This window comes from Melospiza melodia, chromosome 3, assembly GCF_035770615.1.
Source record: "Melospiza melodia melodia isolate bMelMel2 chromosome 3, bMelMel2.pri, whole genome shotgun sequence".
Lineage (NCBI taxonomy): Eukaryota > Metazoa > Chordata > Aves > Passeriformes > Passerellidae > Melospiza > Melospiza melodia.
Window position 1 is genome coordinate 113428631 of NC_086196.1, and position 20056 is coordinate 113448686.

Below are 20056 nucleotides of genomic sequence, written 5' to 3' on the forward strand. Positions count from 1 at the left end.
CAGGGACACCTTCCACTGTCCCAGCTTGCTCCTTGTCCAGCCTGGCCTTGGACACTTCCAGGGATGGGGCAGCCACAGCTTCTCTGGACAATCTGTGCATGGGCCTCACCCCGCAGCCAAGAATTTTTTTCCTGATATCTGATATAAACCAACTCTCTCAATGGAAAGAAATTAATTGCAAAAAGTTCCTCTCCATCTTTTTTTGTAGCCATCCTTTCTGATAAAGCATTGAGGACCTTTTTATTACTTTTTCTTTCTTTCCTCAAAGGGTTTTTGCTCAGTTCTCTGTGTGTTCTGTTGCCCTCTTTAAAAGGCATGAGATCCCAGATCTTTATGCTCTTGCAAATGGAATGTATGAGCCAATGCCAGGGATGCCTGTCTGCATCCTGGCACATCTGAGGGATGCCCAGGACATTGTCAGTGCATTATTTGGCACTGCCTGGCTGGCTGGAGCCCATAGCAGACAGCCATGAATGTGTGATTAAAATCCACTGCAGAGGTTCATGGCTGGGCAGGATCCACAGGGGAACATGAGGGCCTCAGATGCTGCTGAACACGGGCCAGTGGTGGATGGGCAAAAGAAATTCTGCTCATAAATTCTTGCAGGATGGGAGAAGAGATTTCTCAATTTAGACTTTCATCAAAGCTATTGGAAAAAGCAGTCAATCACACTTAGGGTTCTCAGAGATGCCTGCCTGCCTCAAATGCCTTCCAGATGGATTTAATTCCATTGATTGCCCACCAGGCTTTGTGGTGCAGCAGGTAAGGGCAGCTCCATGCCATCCTCACTGAGCTGCTGGATGGCAACAAAATTGACTGGTGGCTCTTTCCTCATGGAAGTGCTGCCTTCCAGGAACTGAGGAGGCAAGAGGTGAACTGGCAAAAGATGAATCTAGGGGAGGTTAATTATATCCAAGTAATTAATGCCAAGAGCAAGGAATAGAATGAAAAGGTGAAGGAAGGAGAGATGTAGCTGAGTATTGGGAAGATAGTCTGTTTATAGTGGAGAAAGAATAAATGATCTATGAGCACATTCATTTCTTACCTATAGGATAAAGGGGGGGATTGCTTAAAATTCTGAAGTTGGAGTGTTTTAAAGTAATTTTTAAAAGTAATTTACTAATGCTATTATTTATGCAATTACAGTTGTTAGCTGGAATAACCCAAACCAATGTGTGCGGCATTAAGCCTTGTCCCAAATGAATCAACCTCAAATTCCTTGTGTGAGTTTGGGAGGTCCAGCCTGGATTTCTCTCTGCTCTTGGCTTTCAGAAGCTCTGGCTGTGGAGAAGGATTCCCTTGTTGTGCTGCTCCAAACCTGAACCAAACCCCAGGATGATGCTCAAGCAGCAAACAGAGAGGACAGAGGGGGACATTTCAGGGGACAGCAAGGACCCGGTAATGAAAGTTGTGGGTTGTAAAGATTTTTTTTTTTAACAGCTTTTTCAAGATATTATGTTTTATAATGCTCTACTGAAGAGGAGAAGAAGTGTTTTTAGCAGACTGAAAACATGTGGGCTTCAGTAGCTTGAAAACTTTCATAGATAGCATTTAACCAACTGCCCTGATTTAAAGACTGGGTTTAATGAATCAGATGCTACCAATAAATATGCAAAACACCAGTGGAAGACTAATGACAAGATTGGTTTCTAGCAGTTAATTGAACATCCTCTGTAGTGAGATCCGTATCTAAATTAATTTAGGATCTAACAGACTGTTAGTTTGCTTTGGAGATTTCATGGACAGGCAAAAAAATCAGCCTGAAAGAAAAGAAATAATGTCTCAGCCAATAACCAGAGGGTCTTCTGCAGGGATTTCAGAGGTTCAAAAACACCTCTGACAAATGAAATCCAAGTCATGAAGGTCCTTGTACCCTGTTATTTTCTTGACTGGGAAGTGTTCAGTGTGTTTTAGGATCAAGTCCAAACAATTTTTAAGGAGTTAGGTCTTGTTTTCAATGAAAGGAAAATAAAAAGGAAGCAAAGTAGAATAGATAAGTAAGGCTAAATACATATTAAAAACAAAAATCTTTTCAAAGCAAAGAACAATGACCTCTTATCTAGATAAGGTCCAGCAAACAGGTTAATTTTTCATATAGCTTTAAAATTCTTGGGCTTGATTTATTATTCCCCTTATTTGTGCAGGAATTTTTATTTACCCCACAAGGCTCCACACTTATTACATGTACATGTGCTTGCCCAAAATGTCCAGTGGTGAAGAGCAAGGCCCTTGAGCCAGAAAAGCAATCTGAGAGGTTCCTGGAAAGATCTCTGGGGATGCACAGTTACGTGTCACTCTGTCCCAAGGCAGCCCCTGCATCCATCTGCTCCTCAGGAGGGACAAAACTGATCTGCTTTGCAGATCATCAACAAGCTGGAAATTCAGCTTCCAGAAGGGAGAAGATTTTACAGAGAAGACACCGAGGATCTGGTTCTTGTAACCAAGCCAGGCCTCATTTCCTAGAGAAGTGGCATGAGGTATTTAGTGAGTAGAAGTGACAGCATGGCCTCATCTGGCACTGCAAATTCACAGTCCTGTTTGAGTCACCATAAATCATCAGCTGTAAAGTCTCCGGTTTCCTAAAGGAGCAGCTTTATTTCATTAACTTTTTGAAAGTGACGTTGCTAATTGTACCATAATTTATCCAGGACCACAGTGTGAACTGCTGTTTTCTGTCAGGTTTTGGCCCGCATTGCCAAGAGCTTAATAAAGAAAAGAGGAGGGGAGAGTGAGGAATTGAAGAGAAACAAGAATTGAAGGGTATCTAAAAGGGGCAGCATTGGTAGATGTGAGACCAGCTGGGATATTCAGCAGAGGGATCTGAAGTGTCGCAGCAATGGAGCTGCAAGCTGAGTAAACAGGCAATTCCTCCCATCAAGGCTACTCCCTCCCATACTCTCAAGCATTTCCTACCCACCCATGAGTAGGATCAGCGTGTGCCTGGTATTGCAGGCTTGCTCTGGCAAGTTTAGTGAGGGGTTTTAAAATAAAAGTTCCTAGCAACAACCCGATTGAGGCCAGCAGTGAGCAGTTGTGTAAACTGAGGCATGTGCAAAGGTGTCAGGGAAAATACTGGGATCTGAATGTGTGCTTTAAATGCTGGAATGCAACTGAAGGTGTCTTAATGTGACACATCAAAGTACAAACAGTGATTTTGTTTGTTAAAATCATTCTTGATATTCTCTCAGTACTTGGAGAAGCTTGGTGGGCACTAGCTATGAAAATATCTGCAGTTATTCAGAGTTCAAGTAAGCACAGTCATGGATCAGTGAAACTTCCCTTCTTTCCTTGTTTGTGGACACACATTGATACTATTATTTTTTTGGTTGTTTTTAACTGGAAATTAAAAAGCTGCAGAGCTTCACTTGTAGTGGGAGTTGGGTCATGGGAGGCTGGGAATGACATTCAGCCAGTCTGCTCCTCAGGAAAATGTTTTCATTCAAACTTAGGGCTGCCCAAAATTTTTACCTCCCCTTATGGAGAACACTTTTTCACTTACACATTTGTAAGAAAACAAAAAAAGTGTTTTCCCCCCAAGTCTGCATTTTTAGCACATCTATTTTGTGTGTGTCAATCCAGGATGAATTGTAATGAGGGATTCTAGGTACAGGGAAAACTTTTTTCACCATTAGGGTAGTCGAGGTGTGGAACAGGTGCCCAGAAAAATTCTGTGCTCTACTTCCATGGGGTTTTTCAAGCCCTGACTGGATAAATCTCCCAGGTCTGATCTCAGATCAGAGCAAGATGCCAGGCTGGAGACATTCCAAGGCTCCTTCTCACCTGAACTGGGCTGCTGTAAACAGACTCTAAGCTATTAACCAGAATGGAGAACTTTGCTACCTTTCTTTCCTCTGACTTTTTATAGTGTTTTTTGGGCAGGAATTGAGTACAGTGAGGTTTCTGATTAAATCATGTGGGGACTGTCACACAACTTTTTTTAATGCAACCTAAGTAAGTTCAAACCAAGCAAGTTCAGCCCAGCTGTGAATTAAGAGAAGAACTGTAAGGAAACCAGTTGGTGACCACTGGGCTAAACTGTGAAATTAGTGCTAAGAATAGTTAACAATGGGACATAAGCATTTAATTTTTCAATTAAGGACAAATGATAGGAATGGAAAAACCTGCATATTATCATTCCAGTTTTTAAGGGCTGTTGTGTGTGCAGCCCATCCCAAGTGCATCCCAACGGGACAGTAATGCTGTCTGAAGCTGGCTGTGTGTGACAGAGGCAGCTCTGGAGCTCTGGAACAGCCATGTGTGTGATGGTGCATTCCATGGGGATGGGCTCCATCCAGGCACATCCCACGGCTGTCCTGCTCTCAATGTTACAGCCAGATGAAAAACCACTTTTGGTTCCGGCTGCCTTTTTGCTGTTTTTCCTCTTCTTACACACTTGGGGTTTTTCTTGCTGGCTGAACCCCCCAATGGCCATTGAGTATGTGAAAATCCAAGCAGTCCTTTTGGTGTGTTTAATGCTTTGCTTCCAGCTTCCTGCTGGGGCTGTGGCAGGGGTGGGACCCCACCCTGAGGACCAGGCAGTGCAGTGGCTCCTCAGCCCCAGCCTGGTCACACATGAGGCATGTGAATGGAGCCCCCGGGGCTCCTCAGCCTCGCCAGCCAGAACGTGCTGAGGCCACTTTTTGGCTGGCTTGGATGTGACAGATACTAAAACAAAGAATCAAATGCAAGGAATGAAATGAGCTGCTCCTGCTGCTGCTTTTGTCCCAGATGCACCACTGAACACAGCAAGTGTGGGGCGTGATGTGCTGGCTCAGTCACACATCACAGAATCCTCTGAGTTAAAAGGTGTCATCAAGTCCAGCCCTTAAGGCAGGAGGTGCATGCCCCATGAGGCTGTTTTAGTGAAGGACAGCTCCTTCTCCATGCACATCTTGTTCAGGAGAATGGGACCTTGGAGGCCCCTGGAAGCTGTGCCAGTACTCAGGGTCACTGAATTTCAGTATTGCTTGCTCTGCCCCACAATAACAAACCCTGATTCCTGTGATGACAATGTTCTGATATCAATACCTGATTGTTTTATATATAAATTCCACTTGACAGCTAACAATAGGATTATTTATACACCACTTTGTCAGAATTACAGAAACATTTGTCTGAATCTCCCAATGGTATTAATTTTTAACAAAACTACACTGATCTGTGCTCTCCAAAAAAGACTCAGCCTTCTGCAGCCTGTAGGGCCAGAAGTGGTTCCATTATGGGACTGAACATCTGATGTGCACCAGGCAGATTATCCAGAGCTTTGGGGAATTGGCTTGGTGCTCAACCCACAGATAACAACCACCAAACCCAGAGAGATGGAAAACATTCTGACTGTGCTTTCTCAAAGTGGGCACTGGGACATACCTCAGAAAAGCACAGATATCACCAGTCTGCTCCTCAACAATCAACCTCATCCTGACATTTGTTAAGAACTGAGGACTGCCCTAAGCATAAATTAGGTTTTTTAACCTTTTCAAAAGCTGCTGCTTTTTAACTTCTGCTCTCACTGTATTAAATGTCCAGACCTTTGTTTGATCAAGTTCCTAAACTGTTGGCCTCACTCCCATCCCATGGCAGAGATTTTGGGAAGCATTTCCTTCTCCAACCATGCCACTTTCCAGCATCACAAATACTCAAAATGTCAATTTCAAAGTGGGAAAAAGCAGCTACAAACCTGCCTTCATTATTTCTGTATGGTTTTGCTACACTTTCTACTGTCAAAGCCTCTCTTCATACCCAAGCTGCTGCTCTCTCCTGTTGTCCTGTTTTTCAGTGTCCCCCTGTCTCAGGCTCTGCAAACAGCTGCCCTGCTCCTGAGCTGTTTGAGAGGGAAGGAAACCAAGCAAGTGAACTATTCCTGCATCCCAAACAGCCCCTGCATGGCTCTGGAGCTGGGGAATCCCCCAGGAAGCTTTTAGGAGGGTGGAGAAAGCAGAGACAAGATCAAGACCAGCACTCTGAAGCTGTGCTCAGGGGAAGAGCTGAGGGTGTTCGAGGGTGTTGCTGGGTGGATCCCCTTGGCTGGTTTTGGGGTTTGGCTCCATTACATGGCTGTGCTTTCAATTTATTTCAAAGGTGCCTGGAGCCTTATAAATCTGCATACATAGTAAGGAAGAGATTCTCCTCACAGTGGATACTGAACTCTGCGTGTAACCAGAATGGAGAGAATGTTTGGATTTAAATACATAACGAAGCAACATTTTGTAAAAATGTCTTGTCTAGAAATGGGGAATTTTCCCTTTTTATAGGCATAGAGAGCCACAGTTTCTAACAGAGGAATACTTTGTCTTGGAACACACACAACAAAGTTTTTCCCTTCCCCAAAATCATCCTTTTTCACATCCTGATTAAAAGATTAAAATCTAGGAATACAGTTTCTGGATTGTTTAAATAATGGTCAGTGTTTGCAATGGGGAAAATGGGTGTGTGTTTTTCCTTCACCCAACTTTTCCTGCACAAATGCTCTCAGAAGTTTGTTTCTAACTCTCTTCCACCTCAGGTTAATTCAAGCTGGAAAGTTCTGCTGCTCCTGCAAACACCAGAAAGCCAAAAGGTGCTCAGTGGGGCTAAGTCTATAATTTTTATCTGCTTGTACAGTGCTTTCTGCTCCAGGGAAAAAGTGCTGGAAGTGTCAGCAGTATCTTTGGGTATTGCAACCATCCCCAAATTATTTTCTACTCCAGCAACACATAAGGAGAGATTGGGAAAGAAAATCTGTCTTGATGCTTCAAGTTAAGGCAGATAAGAGTGAGGAAGGTCTGGATGCAGAGCACATACAGGCAGGATGATGTCAGGGAAGAACACCATTTTTCTTTCCCCTTGGGAAGTGGGAATGACTTTTGGATTCTGCTCTCTTTCCTGATTTAGGCTCCAACAGCTTCTGGGAGGAATGAAGTCAGGTGTCATCCACAGCCCCCAGGGGCAGAGCAGGGGTTGCTCCAAAGCCCTGCTTATTTCTGATGTGATTCTGTGCTCACTCCCTGTGAAATATTCCTATATTCCTGTTTAACTCACCCAAGGAGTGACACACAAGTCCTTGTTTTATCCAGTCCATGTTTTATCATCTCCAAGTTCTGTGGAGAACTGGCTCCTGATAAGAAAATCCCTTGAGAGCAAATTCATTTAAAAAGAAAGTGCTTTAAAAACTACAAGCAAGTATTTGTTGTGCTTCTAAAAGTGTTTTTAATTCTACCTACTCTGTATCCCAAGCACTTAAAATTCTTCCCGGAATAAGTTTAGACAGGAGAGAGACTGTTTCTCCTGGTTTTTATTTTTATAAAATAGGTCACATCAGCTAAAATCACACTTAAATTTCTGCTAATTTTGCCATGTTTGATTCCTTTGCTCTGTGTAACTGAGCATTAACTGTTAACTTGTTGGCAGCCTCTTTAAAACCACACAGAACATTGTTACCTGTCAAAAGCCCTTGTATTTCCCAATTCTAAGTACTTCTGACAACAATCAGCTCTCACAGTATTGATAAGGATTTCTTTCTAAATTTATAAAGCTACAAGATATTCAGGAATTTATTGTCCAAATTACTGCTTTTCTGGAATTCTGGGGGTTTATATCCCATAAGATGCTCAAGTGCAGGGTCAGATTTGCTTAAATCATCTCACACTGGGTCATGCACCAGACCAGGAGTTTCCTTCTGGTTAAATCCAGCTCTTGAAGGCTCAGCAATGTCTTCTCCTGCTCAGAGCTCATCAAAACAGGCTTAATTAATTAATGTCCACTCAAAGGCATGAATTTTTAAAATCAGGAGTTAATAAAGCCAGATTGAGAATTTCCCAAAGTAAACATCTCTTCCCAGGAGCCAGACCTTCACACACTGAATCCTTTGTCATTCCATTGAAGAATTTCCCTTTGGAGTTTTTTATTTAAGCCTTTCAGTAACAGCAACAGACAAGGGGCTACTGAAAATCTAATTTTAAAAATGCTTAATTAAGAGCTTGAGATATATTTTGCCAGGAAAGATCTAATTCATTCCTGAGCCTCAAGAACTTTTTCTTAGCACTGTAACTTATAAAAGTGTGTGTAACAAATGTTTTCTTAGTCACTTTTTTCAGCTTTGATCATAGAATTATACCTAACAAAAACTAGACATTTCTCTACTCTGCTTACAACATTTAACATGGTTTCAGATTAACAAATGAGACACAAATGGGAATGAGCATTAAAGGTATTTTATAATAACTACATGTGTGCTAAAATAGTTCAGAGTTCTGTAATTTGCAAGTCCCTCTTGTATTTTTAGTAAAGTTAAAAGGTAGATGAAAGAAGGTACACACAGCATTCCTGTGTATTTAGTGTAGGGTTTTTTTTCAGATTACATTTTGCTGTCTGTTGAATTATGGCAAATAACTTTCTCTTCAAAACTGTTGCTAGCTGGCTGCTATGAAAACAAAATTTAGCAAATTAAAGATGAAACAGATATTTCTTTGTGAAATTTTGTACTTTTTACTAATGAACTTTATATGTCTGATTACCTATTCCATTGTCCTACAGAGAACAGAGATCTTACAAGGCCAGTTGAGATCTTCCAACCTTGTGGACAGAAGCATCTAAACCCTTTGACAGGTATGTGGAAAAATTCCCTTTGATAAGAACCTTCAGCCCAAAGGAGGCTTACATTTCACATGACTCATTATAGACCATGCATAAATTATGATAGCCCAGAAAAAGCAGCTCAAAAAGCATCTCAGAGGGAAAGAAAAGAATAAATATTCTTTAAGTAATGAAAGGAGGTGGTCAAGCTCAGCTTCCATTCATCCCAGTTAACACAGACACAGCACAAAGGGGTTGCCATGACAAAGTGCTGCACAAGAGGACTTGACTACACCACAAAAAGTGTGGAATGTTTAGGATGCAACCTGGTAGGTGAACTCAAAAATTACACTCTCCTTGTGGTTCCTACCAGACCAAAAATATCTTGCTAGGAGGGAGCCCTGTAACACTCCCACTGGTTCTGACAGTAGGAAAATGGCAAAGCAGCAAGTCTGACCACCCTGAATGAATTCCTGCAGTGCTGGAGACTCCGGGCTTGGCTGGGATTCCCTAGCAAAGGACAGGGAGAGCAGAACAGGCATCCCTGGGTGGTGCAGGAAGCAATCAAACAGGTCTTTGCTGCCTTTGCAGGAAGCTTTGTTCTTCCTGCAGGGCTGTTTTGGCACACAGAAACAGCAGCTATCATCTGCCCTGGCCAGCATGGGAAGGGAGATAGCACTTGGAAAGAGAATAAAATGAGGAAAATAAGTTTCAAATTTCAGCTCTTGCACTAGTTTTCCAGCTTCCTAAATTTGTGTTCCATCACTAGGGATGCTCAAGAAAAATCTTGGACCTTTGAAAAATGTGTCTGCAATGCTGAGATCCTTCAGAAACATTCTAGCAAATGTGACTCAGTAAGCCAGAGTACAGGAGTGAAAATAAAACCCAGGTAAGAGCACTTCCTTTATACACTAATTAATCTGATGTAGGAATCAGGTTTGAAAATGGAGGAAAAAAGTGGTGGTTGAGAGAAAACCCTCCTGAATAAAAAACTGGGGAGAGGAGGAGCACAGAGCCTTTCTCAGGAAACTGGGAGGAAACAACTGCTCAGAGCAAGCACAGTGAGAAATCCCAGTGGCAATAGTGTCACCATAAAATTACCTGAGAGAGGTGCTACAAGCAGCTGCCAGGGTGCCTTGGCACTGTGATGCTGTGGAATGTATCCCTCTGAGAGCAGGTCTTGGCACAGGGAGCACAGCCCTGTGCTGCCCCAAGTGCTGTTCTGTGCCCTCTGCTGCAGCAGGTGTCAGCCCTCACTCCTGGTATGGCTTTCCTGCCTTGTGGGATGCACAGATCTCAGTGTCTGCAGCAGGTACAGGGAATTCCTCAAGAGAGAAAGAAGTGCTCTGAGCTGTTACAAGGGGTGCCAAGTACTCTGGGTGCCAAGTCAGGACCAGGCATGAGCACATTCTTCCCCTCTGCTATCTGGTGTTATTCCCGATTGCATTGTGAAAAAGACCTCCGGCTTAGAGAGAGGAATTCTGAAGGAGGACAGATGGCTGGAGTTTGGACTTTCTTCAGGCCATGTGCCTCCTGAATCCATTTGCTGTGTTTTGTCTGTCAAAACATCAGCCTCCTCCGAGCTACTAAGGCAACAGGCTTTAAAATCAACAAATGCAGCCCACGAGGATGACAGCTGAGGTGACTACTGTGTGATCCCATTCTCCTGCTGCAGGAAGCCATGAGAACTGCTAATGAGTTTACTTAAACTTGAAATCCAGTGCTTGCCTGCATAATCCCAATTCAGGAAGCTAAGGTAAATACAATTTGGGGAAGCTTGCTTGCCTCTAGCACACTTAGCACGATGAGCAAATGGGAGGAATCTGTAACTGTAACACACTGAGTATATTCCTGCAGGGCTCAGGACAATGGGAAAGCACTGACTGACTCGGGAAAGGAAAGCAGCTGCTAGTATTTATGCTTGTGATGGATGTTCACAGTAAAATGGTCAGACAGAACAGAGAATATCTCTCCAAGGTCTTGACTTGACACCCACAGCTGTGCAAATAGCACAGATGGGAAGATGATTCAGAGTGGCCTGATTTCAAAAATGCCCAGAACCAGGCCCTCAAAACAAGATGGGTTTTTGTGAACGCCCCTGTGGACCCTGAGGGCTGCTAAAGAGATGCTGCTTTGCAGCAGAGTGCAGCAGCTTCACAGATTAACAGCTTGAACAGTTGGTTGGGGAAGGGCTGACGAAAGATGATCTCTGCATGATGTATCCAAATGTACAAGGAATTAATTGGAGGCTATGAACAGAGAGCTGTGAAAGTGTCAGCTTGTGTCCTTCTGTAGATCCTCTTAGACCTGCAGAATTCCTATGGCTTGTCCCAGTAATGAGCATTGGAGTGGCACATGTGACCAGGTCAGTCTCAGAGTGGCTACAGCTGGCAAGAAGTGCTCCCCACTCACTGGAGTGCTGCACAAACACACGGCCTGAGGGAGCCCTTGGAGCTGCTGCCATCCTAAACCACCCAACCAGGCCTCATTTCTCCTGCCACAGGCTCTGTCCTCACCCTATCCTCAAACTCAACAGGCCTAGTGGTGTCACAGTCACAGAATCACAAAATAAATTGGGTTGGAAGGGGATCTTCAGGATCATCTTGTTCCACCCCTTTCACTTTCCACCATCCCAGCTTGCTCCAAGCCCCATCCAGCCTGGCCCTGGACACTTCCAGGGATGGGGCAGCCACAAGGAGCCCTGAAGCATTTTTAAAAGCACTCCTTACCTACAGGAAGGGGGAAAACTTGGGATGATACAATATTTTACAAAAAGCTCTCAAAACCATTTCCATGGCTAGGGAACATCTATGGCTGTATTTGAGGCTGCGTCTGCATTAGAAAATGGGTTGAGCCCATAGGATCAGATCCCCGCTTTGTGCAGAGGCTCCAAAATCCCAGTCCATGCACTTCTGAGGCTCCCTGGAGTCTGACCCTGAGGGCTGAGTGCTCATTAGTGCTTGTGGCACATTAGTGGCACCCCTGGGGTGCATTTCAGGTTGAGTTTCAGCTGGGCTGGATGTGGCTGCACGTTCCAGGAGCTCTCAGGGAGGGGAATCAAAGCACAGTGAGTGGAGCTCATTAGGAGCTGCAGTGCCCCAGCCAAAATGCCAGGGAGGAGCCTCCTGCCAGGGCACAGCCAGGCTCTGCCAAGTGCACCTGCACTCCCACACCTTTAATGTTCTTCATGTGCCAGCTGCACATCCCTGACATATGTAAATATATATAATATAAAGTGATTGTTCTATGGCAAACATCATGAACTGCTCCCCCTTGTCCCTCCCTCCTTAACAGGACAACAACAAAAAGGATTCTACAGATGCAAAATTTAGTCTTATTTGGCTTACTTACAATTAACTTCTGGAGTCAAAAGCATGGCTTGAGTATGACAAGTTACTTTGAAAAGTACCAAAAAACAAAACAAAAAACCACTTAACCTCTACCAGTGTAGGGATACTAAAGTGATTTCACAGTGGGAAGAATAACCACAGAACAGAAAACAAATTCATTTTTTTCCTTCTTCCACAGAGGAGGAAAAAAGCAACTAATGTCCTCCAAATCTGGACAGAACTCTGGAAAAATGTCATTCTCTCACAGGAGCAAGCACTGATATTGCAATCTGTCTGCCTCCTGAATCTGACATTGCAGCAGCTCAAAGGGTTACAAACAGACTGGAGAAACAGCAAAAGCTAATCTAGCTCAGGAGCAAAAGTGTTTGCTTACTTTATTGCTTGTGTTGCCAAAATGACAGGAATTAAGGAAAATGAGTTCCTTTCCCTTCTCAAGTTTACAGGTTATTTGGTACCTTTTTTGGTCCCTTTTTGCATTCAAGTGTCATTAACATTCTAGGAGAAGCCAGTACTTTCTTGCAGACTAGGTTTGACAAAATTGAATTAATTGGGTGGTTTTCTTTTGAATTCAATAGAAGCAGACTCAAATCACAGAGAGCCTAACAACAAAGTAAAATAAAACTCAGGCCTGAGTGCAGGCACAGAGTGCAGCTATTCATGGGTTTTATCAGGGAAAAAATATCTGGGAACCTGAGTTAACTCAGTAATTTGTTTCAAATTATTTCTTACTATGTTTTTTGCTCTTCCCCATTACAGTGATACCCTCAGAGGGACAGGGCTGAACATCCAAGTGGCTTCCTGAAAGTGGGACCAGATGCCACATATGGGAATCTCCCTTAGGGACCAAATTTAGGAGTGACAGTGAAGTGGGAACTGCTGGGGATGGGGATGGAGGGGATTAGGTAAGGTCAGAAACTCAGAATTTAAAGCACACTTCAAGTGTTTATGTTGAAGCACAACTTCTTCCACATCAGAGACCTTTCTCCAGAATAACCTCCCTCATCTTTGCTTCACTTCGGGAGTTCCTGACATCACTGCTCATAAAGAATATCTTAAAAATGTCCCAGGAGATGTTTGCTACCCCTATTTCTAACACACTAGAACATGTTTCTGCTCACCAGTAATTATAAAGATGTGTATCAGCACATCACTGGAGTGAAGTCCTCCAGGACCAGGTCGTTTATGGGCATTTATTCCAAGCCCAGGAGTGTGTTTGGCCTGTCATTCCCACACTGTTCCATGCTTGAAAAGGGAGTGGACACTTGTGCTAAAACAGAAGGCCCCTCACACTGCAGCATGATGTCAGTAATTCAGCTCCTTGGAGCATGTTATTGTTTGAAACAGAGGTCTCCACACTTTCACATTGGTTATAAAATACTTAGTGCTGCTGGACTGGAAGGAAAATGTCATACATCTGCAAACAATTAGAAGGAGCTGGACTTCATATTTGATTTACTAAACAATAAAACAAGCTTAAGTGTGACTATATCTGTAAGTTACACTCCCTAGGAGCCTCAAGCAGTTATCATAGCAAAGTCTTTTAACCATAATTAAATAAATCCGCAGCGGGACCATTGCTGATCAAGATTATCTTTTATAAGATATTTTCAGCAGTGAAAAGTATGAAGATCATGAAGCTGAATGCATGCTTTAAGTGCTCCAAAACTCTTTCATCCTTCATTTCAAGCACACTGTCCACTACCCTTTTTCCAGCTGGAATGCATTCAATCCAATACATTTCAGCTTTCAAACACTAATATTTCCATGCTTTCTGCATTTAGATTGAAATGTTGGCATGAGGAAATGAATAGCTCAATGCAGTCAAGCCCAAGATTTCACCATAGCCTGTGTGCCTGCTGGTTAAAACTTCTGGTACTGTAACAACACTTTGTTGTTGTTATGAATTAACCAAAGATTTGGAAATTGAATAGAAATATTTAGCTGCAAGTTCCAGGAAGCCAGAGCATGGAGTAAAGTAATAGTAATCTATCACCATCAATCTCTCCTCAACAAAACAGATACCTTAACCAGTTGTCAGTCTCTCACTTAAACCTCAACCTTTGTTTGGAGCACAAAGTATGGGTACTAAATGCTGTCAAACTGCCCTACTGTATCCCAAATTTATACATCTAAAGCCAGCATAGAAAAGGGACAGTCATGTTTTGACATTTTCTAGCATGACTTGCATTTTTTATCAAAATAAAAATGTTATGTGCTGAAGTTGGAACAGTTTATTACAGTTTACCAGTGAAGAGCAGTGCCAGCAGCATCACCTGAAGGAGGGAGTACCAGGCCAAACCCAGCAGTTCTGCTCCTGGCTTTGCTGCTGCTTTGCCAAGTTAAACTAAGGAAAAAGCCAATTTTCCATCTAAGGAAAATTTGGATTTTCCCCTGATGACCCCCAGTGAACGCTCAGAGTTAAGGAGATCTGACCTCCTGTGGTAGGTTCTGTACTTGACATTCTTGAGTCAGAGTGACAGAAATGTTGGACATGAGCAGATAAGCTGGAAATGCAACTCTGAGGCTTTGCCTACAAAAATAACTCCTCCAGCCTCCATGATGATTGCTGTGGTCCAGAATGACAGGGAATTTACTTACTAGTGATAAATAATGTCCTGTGTACATGAATACCAGGGAGAAGGAAACTACCACTGTGTATTACAGCCTGCCCTGATTACAGTCCCTAAAGTACTATTTTCTGTGATTATACTGCTACAGGCCACAAAGTGGAAAAGATGAACCATGAGGTCAAGTTTTGCCCTCTCTTTGCACGGGTGTCCCTCCAATGTGCTTGAAAAGCAAGTTTGTGAGCAAGGGGTAGAATATATTTCTATGAAAGAAAACAAAACAATGGCCAAAACATTTGTTACTTCAGCAAGTAGAAGAGTAAACTGTTTATATAAAATAATAAATGAAACAGTCTTAGTTTACAGAAGTGCTTGTGAGGCTGGTTCCTGAATGCATACAATTAACATTGCTAATGCCCTGAGAATTTTTGGCACTGTGTGTGGTGTATGTACACTCAGATGAAAGCTCCTCATTGCCATAGTTTCAAAGAGTGGCAAGGCTGGGACTGGGAGCAAACTGGCAGGGTCTGCCTAGGGCTGCTTCCACAGAGATCACAAGAGCACAGGCTGCTCAGAAGTTGGGTTCCTACTGCTAGAGGAATAGTCCTTATCCACAGTAAAAATACAGGACCCTTCTACACTACAGCCTGCTCTAAGCAAAAGTGCATCCTGTGGTTATTTTTAGTTCATTCAGCATTCACTTACTGAAAAATACAGAGTTCTGCAAACCTTTCCAAATTGCTTATGCCTTGCTGCATTGTTCACTCATTTCTTTCCTAGACATACTTAATACAACACAAAATGCTTCACTAGAGTAGTTTTAAGACTTTTTTTAGGAGCTACAGACAATGGAATTAATTCATTTCTTTAGCCCAAAAGCAGATGGAACAGACTGTAAAGGTTGCAACAAACTGCACATTCTGATGCCTTCAACAACAACAGTGACATTTCTGTATTTTATTTTTGTATCTTTAAAGGTGTTCATGGAGCACCAGCCCCTTGCAGTCAGCACAAGTGCTGCAGGCTGTCCTACCCTGGCTCTGTGGTCACCCCCACTGCAGCTGCACGGGAGCAGAAGGAGGCAGGCAGGCCTGGCTTACCTTGGCACACGTTGTGGTCACTTTGCTCATACCCAGCTGCACACTGGATTTGGTGGCTTGGGTTGGGAGTGGCGCGCTGGGGGTCGGCCGGGGTCCGGCGAATGACGCTGTTCCGACCACTTGTGGATTCTGCTGCTGCTTCTTCTCGCTCATTTACAATAATTTGCGCTGTTCTGGGTAGACAGAGGTATCCTCCATAGTGGTTAACACATTTCATCCCACCTTTACATGCATCTGGGACTATTTCACATTCATCAATATCTGTGGTTAGCAACAACACAAGTCATGCTTTTAACAGTCGAACCTTCTGCAACAGCCATTAACACAAAGAACACGACGAGACATGCACGCACACCTCCGTGTCCAAAACAGGGGTGTGCAGTGAGAATACTTAAAGAATACCAGTGACAAGTCTGTCTTTGAAAATTATTTACTGTACCTTTGCACCGTTGCCTAACAGGATCCCATTCATAGCCATCTGTGCATTGCTGTGGAGAAAAAAAAAAAAATAATTTGGTTACTTGGGATTCTTTGTTTTGGAAGAACAGTCTTGGGTATTCGGTGAGCTCAAAGTGTGACACAAAGGGAAATGCAATACCTTGGAGTAGGCTAGAAAAATGGCAATTGGTACATCACTGCTGTGCAGGAGCAGTAAAACCTGTGATTCCTTCCTATTCAGAATGTTCTATTAACACACAGAGAATGCCTCTGTCTTGGGAAGTTCCCAAGATATTGTTTGTTGTGAGCAGACTGGGGAGCAAAGTGAGAAAACCATTGCTTTCTCATTCCCGTGTTCCTGTGCTATACTATCTCTCCTTAGCTGAATCCTTGGATGATCTTTGGAGTGACCAAGCTGACCAGAATGAAAATCTTTTTGTGAAAAGCAACAAGTTTTTCTGAAACTGGATCTCATTCCCTGCTTTCCAACAGGTGAACCTCTTTCATATTCAGGCTCTGTTTGCCAGAGGGACCAAGAGGACTCTGTGCCCCTGGACTTCATCCTCTCTCCCATTAGCACTCTAGCAATGGAGAAGGATCCCATGACAGCTGGAAATTCATTCACATGCTTTTTAATCATATGACTCCAGGAATGGCAGTCTAGGAAGGACAATTTATATTGTGAGACACACAATAAACGGTTAGAGTTTATAACAGCAGGACTACTTATTTATACAAGACTTTGCAGAACTCAAACAAGGCTACACTCAGCAGCTATTCATATCAATGCACACCAGCAAGTTCAGGAAAGATTTTAAATAGTCTGCTCTGCATCTTCATTATTCTTCTGCCCAAAAACATTAAATTATCCAGAGGGCAGTCACTTTAATCGCAGGTCACAGTTACAGAGACTGATTAGCAAAGGATCATGGTGCTACCAACTGCAGCAGGAACATTTAAAATGTTAAAATATCATTGAATCAACCAGACTGTGCTGTGTAGGTGCATCTTGGGCTGCTCAGGTTATTACTTTAATGGCCCTATACAAAAAAGGAATGGAGTTGACTAATGTAATTAGTCACAGTCAAGCAAGCTAAATCTTATTGCAACTCCTCTGCTGCTGAGGGACTTGCAAGTGGCAAACTTGACTTTTTGACGCCAAGATCCACTTGTTGCAGGCCCGATCCTCAAGTTATTTTAAGGGACTTGTTACTGACAGACTCTGACTCAGCAGGAGCATTGAAAATATTTTCTTCTCTTGCAGGTGACACCAGCGATTTGTCAAATGTGGCAGCGAGTTGCAGCTTGGAAGGGTTTTTCTCCCCAAGGGGTAAGTGGACACTCTCTAAAGGATTGACTACATGCTGAGTTGACAACTCCAAAGTTACTGTAGCTGTGAAAAGGCAAACCCAAAGGAAAACAGCTAATTCATGCATTTACTGAATCACCCAATTCCTGTTAATGCACAACAGAAGTACTGTCTGTTTAACTGCAAGGAGCCAAGTCCATCTATTACTGCAGCCAAAGGCTTTTACAATAGCAAAGGATTTGGCCCTCCATGGATACAATGTGTGCATGAGAAACAGTAGCATCCCACGAGCAAAATCTCCCAAAGCTGGGCTTTTTTGTTTCATTTTACATGATCAGCATTTAACCATCAGTGAAGCACCTAAGGGCTAAGACCTCCTTGAAAAGGGAGCATAGGTGCCCAAGTCACATAGAAATCTTACTGGAAATGTTCAATCGGTATAATCAGAATTGTGTGAAATGCTGTATAATTAAACCCCCCTCATATAATAACTGTGGGGAAGGAGGAGGGTGGGATCCCTGTTTAGTCCAGATTTTCAAAAGGTACTTACATCTTCAGTTTCCACTTACATACAGGGACTTTAAAACAAAAGTAAATCACAGAAGCCTCTAAATAAAACTACTCCCATCCTTCAAAACCCTAATGCTTCTAAATCCCAGTGTTAAAGTATTTTATTACTGACTTCCTGATGTTCACTTGAGGCTTCTTTAAGCCCTAACTTCTACAAGAAGGTCCAACTCTGCAATATTTACTTGCTTGAGCCATCCCACTGACTTCAGTGGGATTACTTGTATAAGACACAATCCTGGGCTTTGGCTGTGGTTCTCTAACTTTTTGCATGTGTGCAGAATTTTCTGCTTGTGTGGCATTGGGCTGATGTGTGTGCACATATCCAGAGGTCCACCCATATGAAGCAAGTTGCAAGGATTACAGCTGTAATCAGATGTGAAAATGTGGGTTTTTCCCCAGCCCAAGCTGGGGTAATTGCCACTCCTTCCATGACATGCATTATGCAAGCCAAGCACTGAACACAAGCAGATTGAAAAGAAAAAGCCTGACAAAAAGACCTTTAAATCTCTTAGCCTGCCACTTGCTTGCAAGCACAACCTATTTCCAGTATTCTTGAACAATTTTATCAAGCCATGCAAAGCCACTGCTCAAATCCAGCTCAGAAAAGAACAGTCCCATGATCACTCCAGGATTCAGATGCTTCATCAAGAGCCCCAAATTTGGAAGTACTTACATTTTGTTAAAAACAGCTTGAAACATCCATAAGAAAACACAAAAGAATGTTTGATCTAATTATCTGTCAAACTCCATACATTTCAAATGAAAGTCCTAGGGACCCTGCCTTTATGAAAATGGATTAAAAAATTATTAAAATCTCCTAATTTTGTTCAATCCCTCGAACTGAGTACACAGATAAACTTTTCCAAACAAGCAGTTGTAATGCATTTTGCTCAATCTTGTCAACTTGAACTTTTAAACACTGTTAGAGTGCAGGAACAGCTTATTTTATGGTTAACATTCAAACTCTGTAGCACATGCTATACATTGGCAAGAAATTCGGTTTTTCTTAAGGGTCATTTAGCAAAGAATCCCCGCAAAGCAGTAATTATCTCCGAGTCTATTAAACCTTACCGTGTACGTTATGGTTTCCTCAGTTTCCTGCGAATGTACTGTAGTAAGAACGAGCGCAGCCAAGAACATAGCTGTCAACATCGTGAACCTTGAAAGAAAGGAAAAACAAATCCAGCAGGAATGCTTTTAGCGCTCTGCTTTGCTGGGAGAGGCTGCGGCACCGCTGGGACCGGGTCCTGCCGGGGGAGCCCACCCAGCCCTACCTGGGACAGGCGGCCCGGGCTGCCCGCTCGCTCCCGCAAGGAGAGGCTGAGGCTTGGCCGCGCTTCCCAGCCCGGGGATTTTGTCCAGCTGGGAGCGAGGGGCGGAAATAACCAGTCAATGGAGTTTAAAACACCCCAGCGCTCACCGGCAGCAGCGCCGGACGAGGCGCGGGCAGCGGCACTGCCCGCCCGCCGCACGCTTTGGGGCAGAAAAGTGATTTTTCGGTCAAAGAGAGGCGTGGGGGACACCCCCCACCTGCCGGGCTCTGCGGGACCCGCTGGGGCAGAGCCGTGCCCGGGGGGCGATGGGCACGGAGCCGCCGCGCTGCCCGCTCCTACCTGCGGGACCGGGCGAGCGCCGGTCTCTGCTCCCGTGCACCGCCCCCGCTGCGCTGCCGGCGGCCGCTCGCTCCCCTTGCCCTGCTGCCGGTGCGGTGCCGGCGGCCGCTCGCTCCCTTTCCCCGCTGCCCGTGCGGTGCCGGTGCGGTGCCGGCTGCCGCTCGTTCCCTTTCCCTCGGTTTCGGTGCGGTGTCGGCGGCCGCTCGCTATCCTTCCCCTCGGTGCCGTGCGGCGGCGGCGGCCGGCGGTGCCCGTTCTCCCGCTGCCGTCAGCCGCTGTCTGTCCGTCCGTACCCGTCGGCCGCGGTTCCCTCACCGCTGTCGGTGCGTGCCCGGTGCCGGCCCCGGGCTAAATAGAACGGGCTCCTGTCCCGCCGGCGCCGCGCGCGCCCCCTGCCGGCGCCGCGGGAGGGCGCGGGGCAGGTGCGGCCCCGGCGCCATGTTGGGGCCGTGAGGGCAGCCCCGGGCGCGGCCCCGGCGCGGGCAGCGGGAGCGCGGGAAGCTGTGAGGGGAGGGCGGCCTCGGCCCCGGGAGCCGCTCCCTCACACCGGTCTGGTGCC

The 20056-nt window shown here is 44.4% G+C and overlaps 1 protein-coding gene across 2 annotated transcripts in view; it reads right to left on the bottom strand.

Moving 5' to 3' along the window:
* Window positions 1-19587, bottom strand: part of EFEMP1 (EGF containing fibulin extracellular matrix protein 1) — a 45202-nt gene extending 25615 nt beyond the window's left edge. The window contains exons 1-4 of one of the 2 annotated variants that reach the window (XM_063152770.1): window positions 19498-19587; window positions 18956-19043; window positions 16007-16055; window positions 15568-15828 (exon numbers count right to left, since the gene is read on the bottom strand). In XM_063152770.1, the coding sequence (XP_063008840.1) occupies window positions 15568-15828; window positions 16007-16055; window positions 18956-19036 (391 nt within the window). In that variant the 5' untranslated portion in view covers window positions 19037-19043; window positions 19498-19587. Of the gene's footprint in view, window positions 1-15567; window positions 15829-16006; window positions 16056-18955; window positions 19044-19158; window positions 19283-19497 lie in introns of those variants that run through there. The other variant, XM_063152769.1, reaches the window with a different exon arrangement.
* Between the last annotated feature and the right edge of the window lie 469 nt (window positions 19588-20056).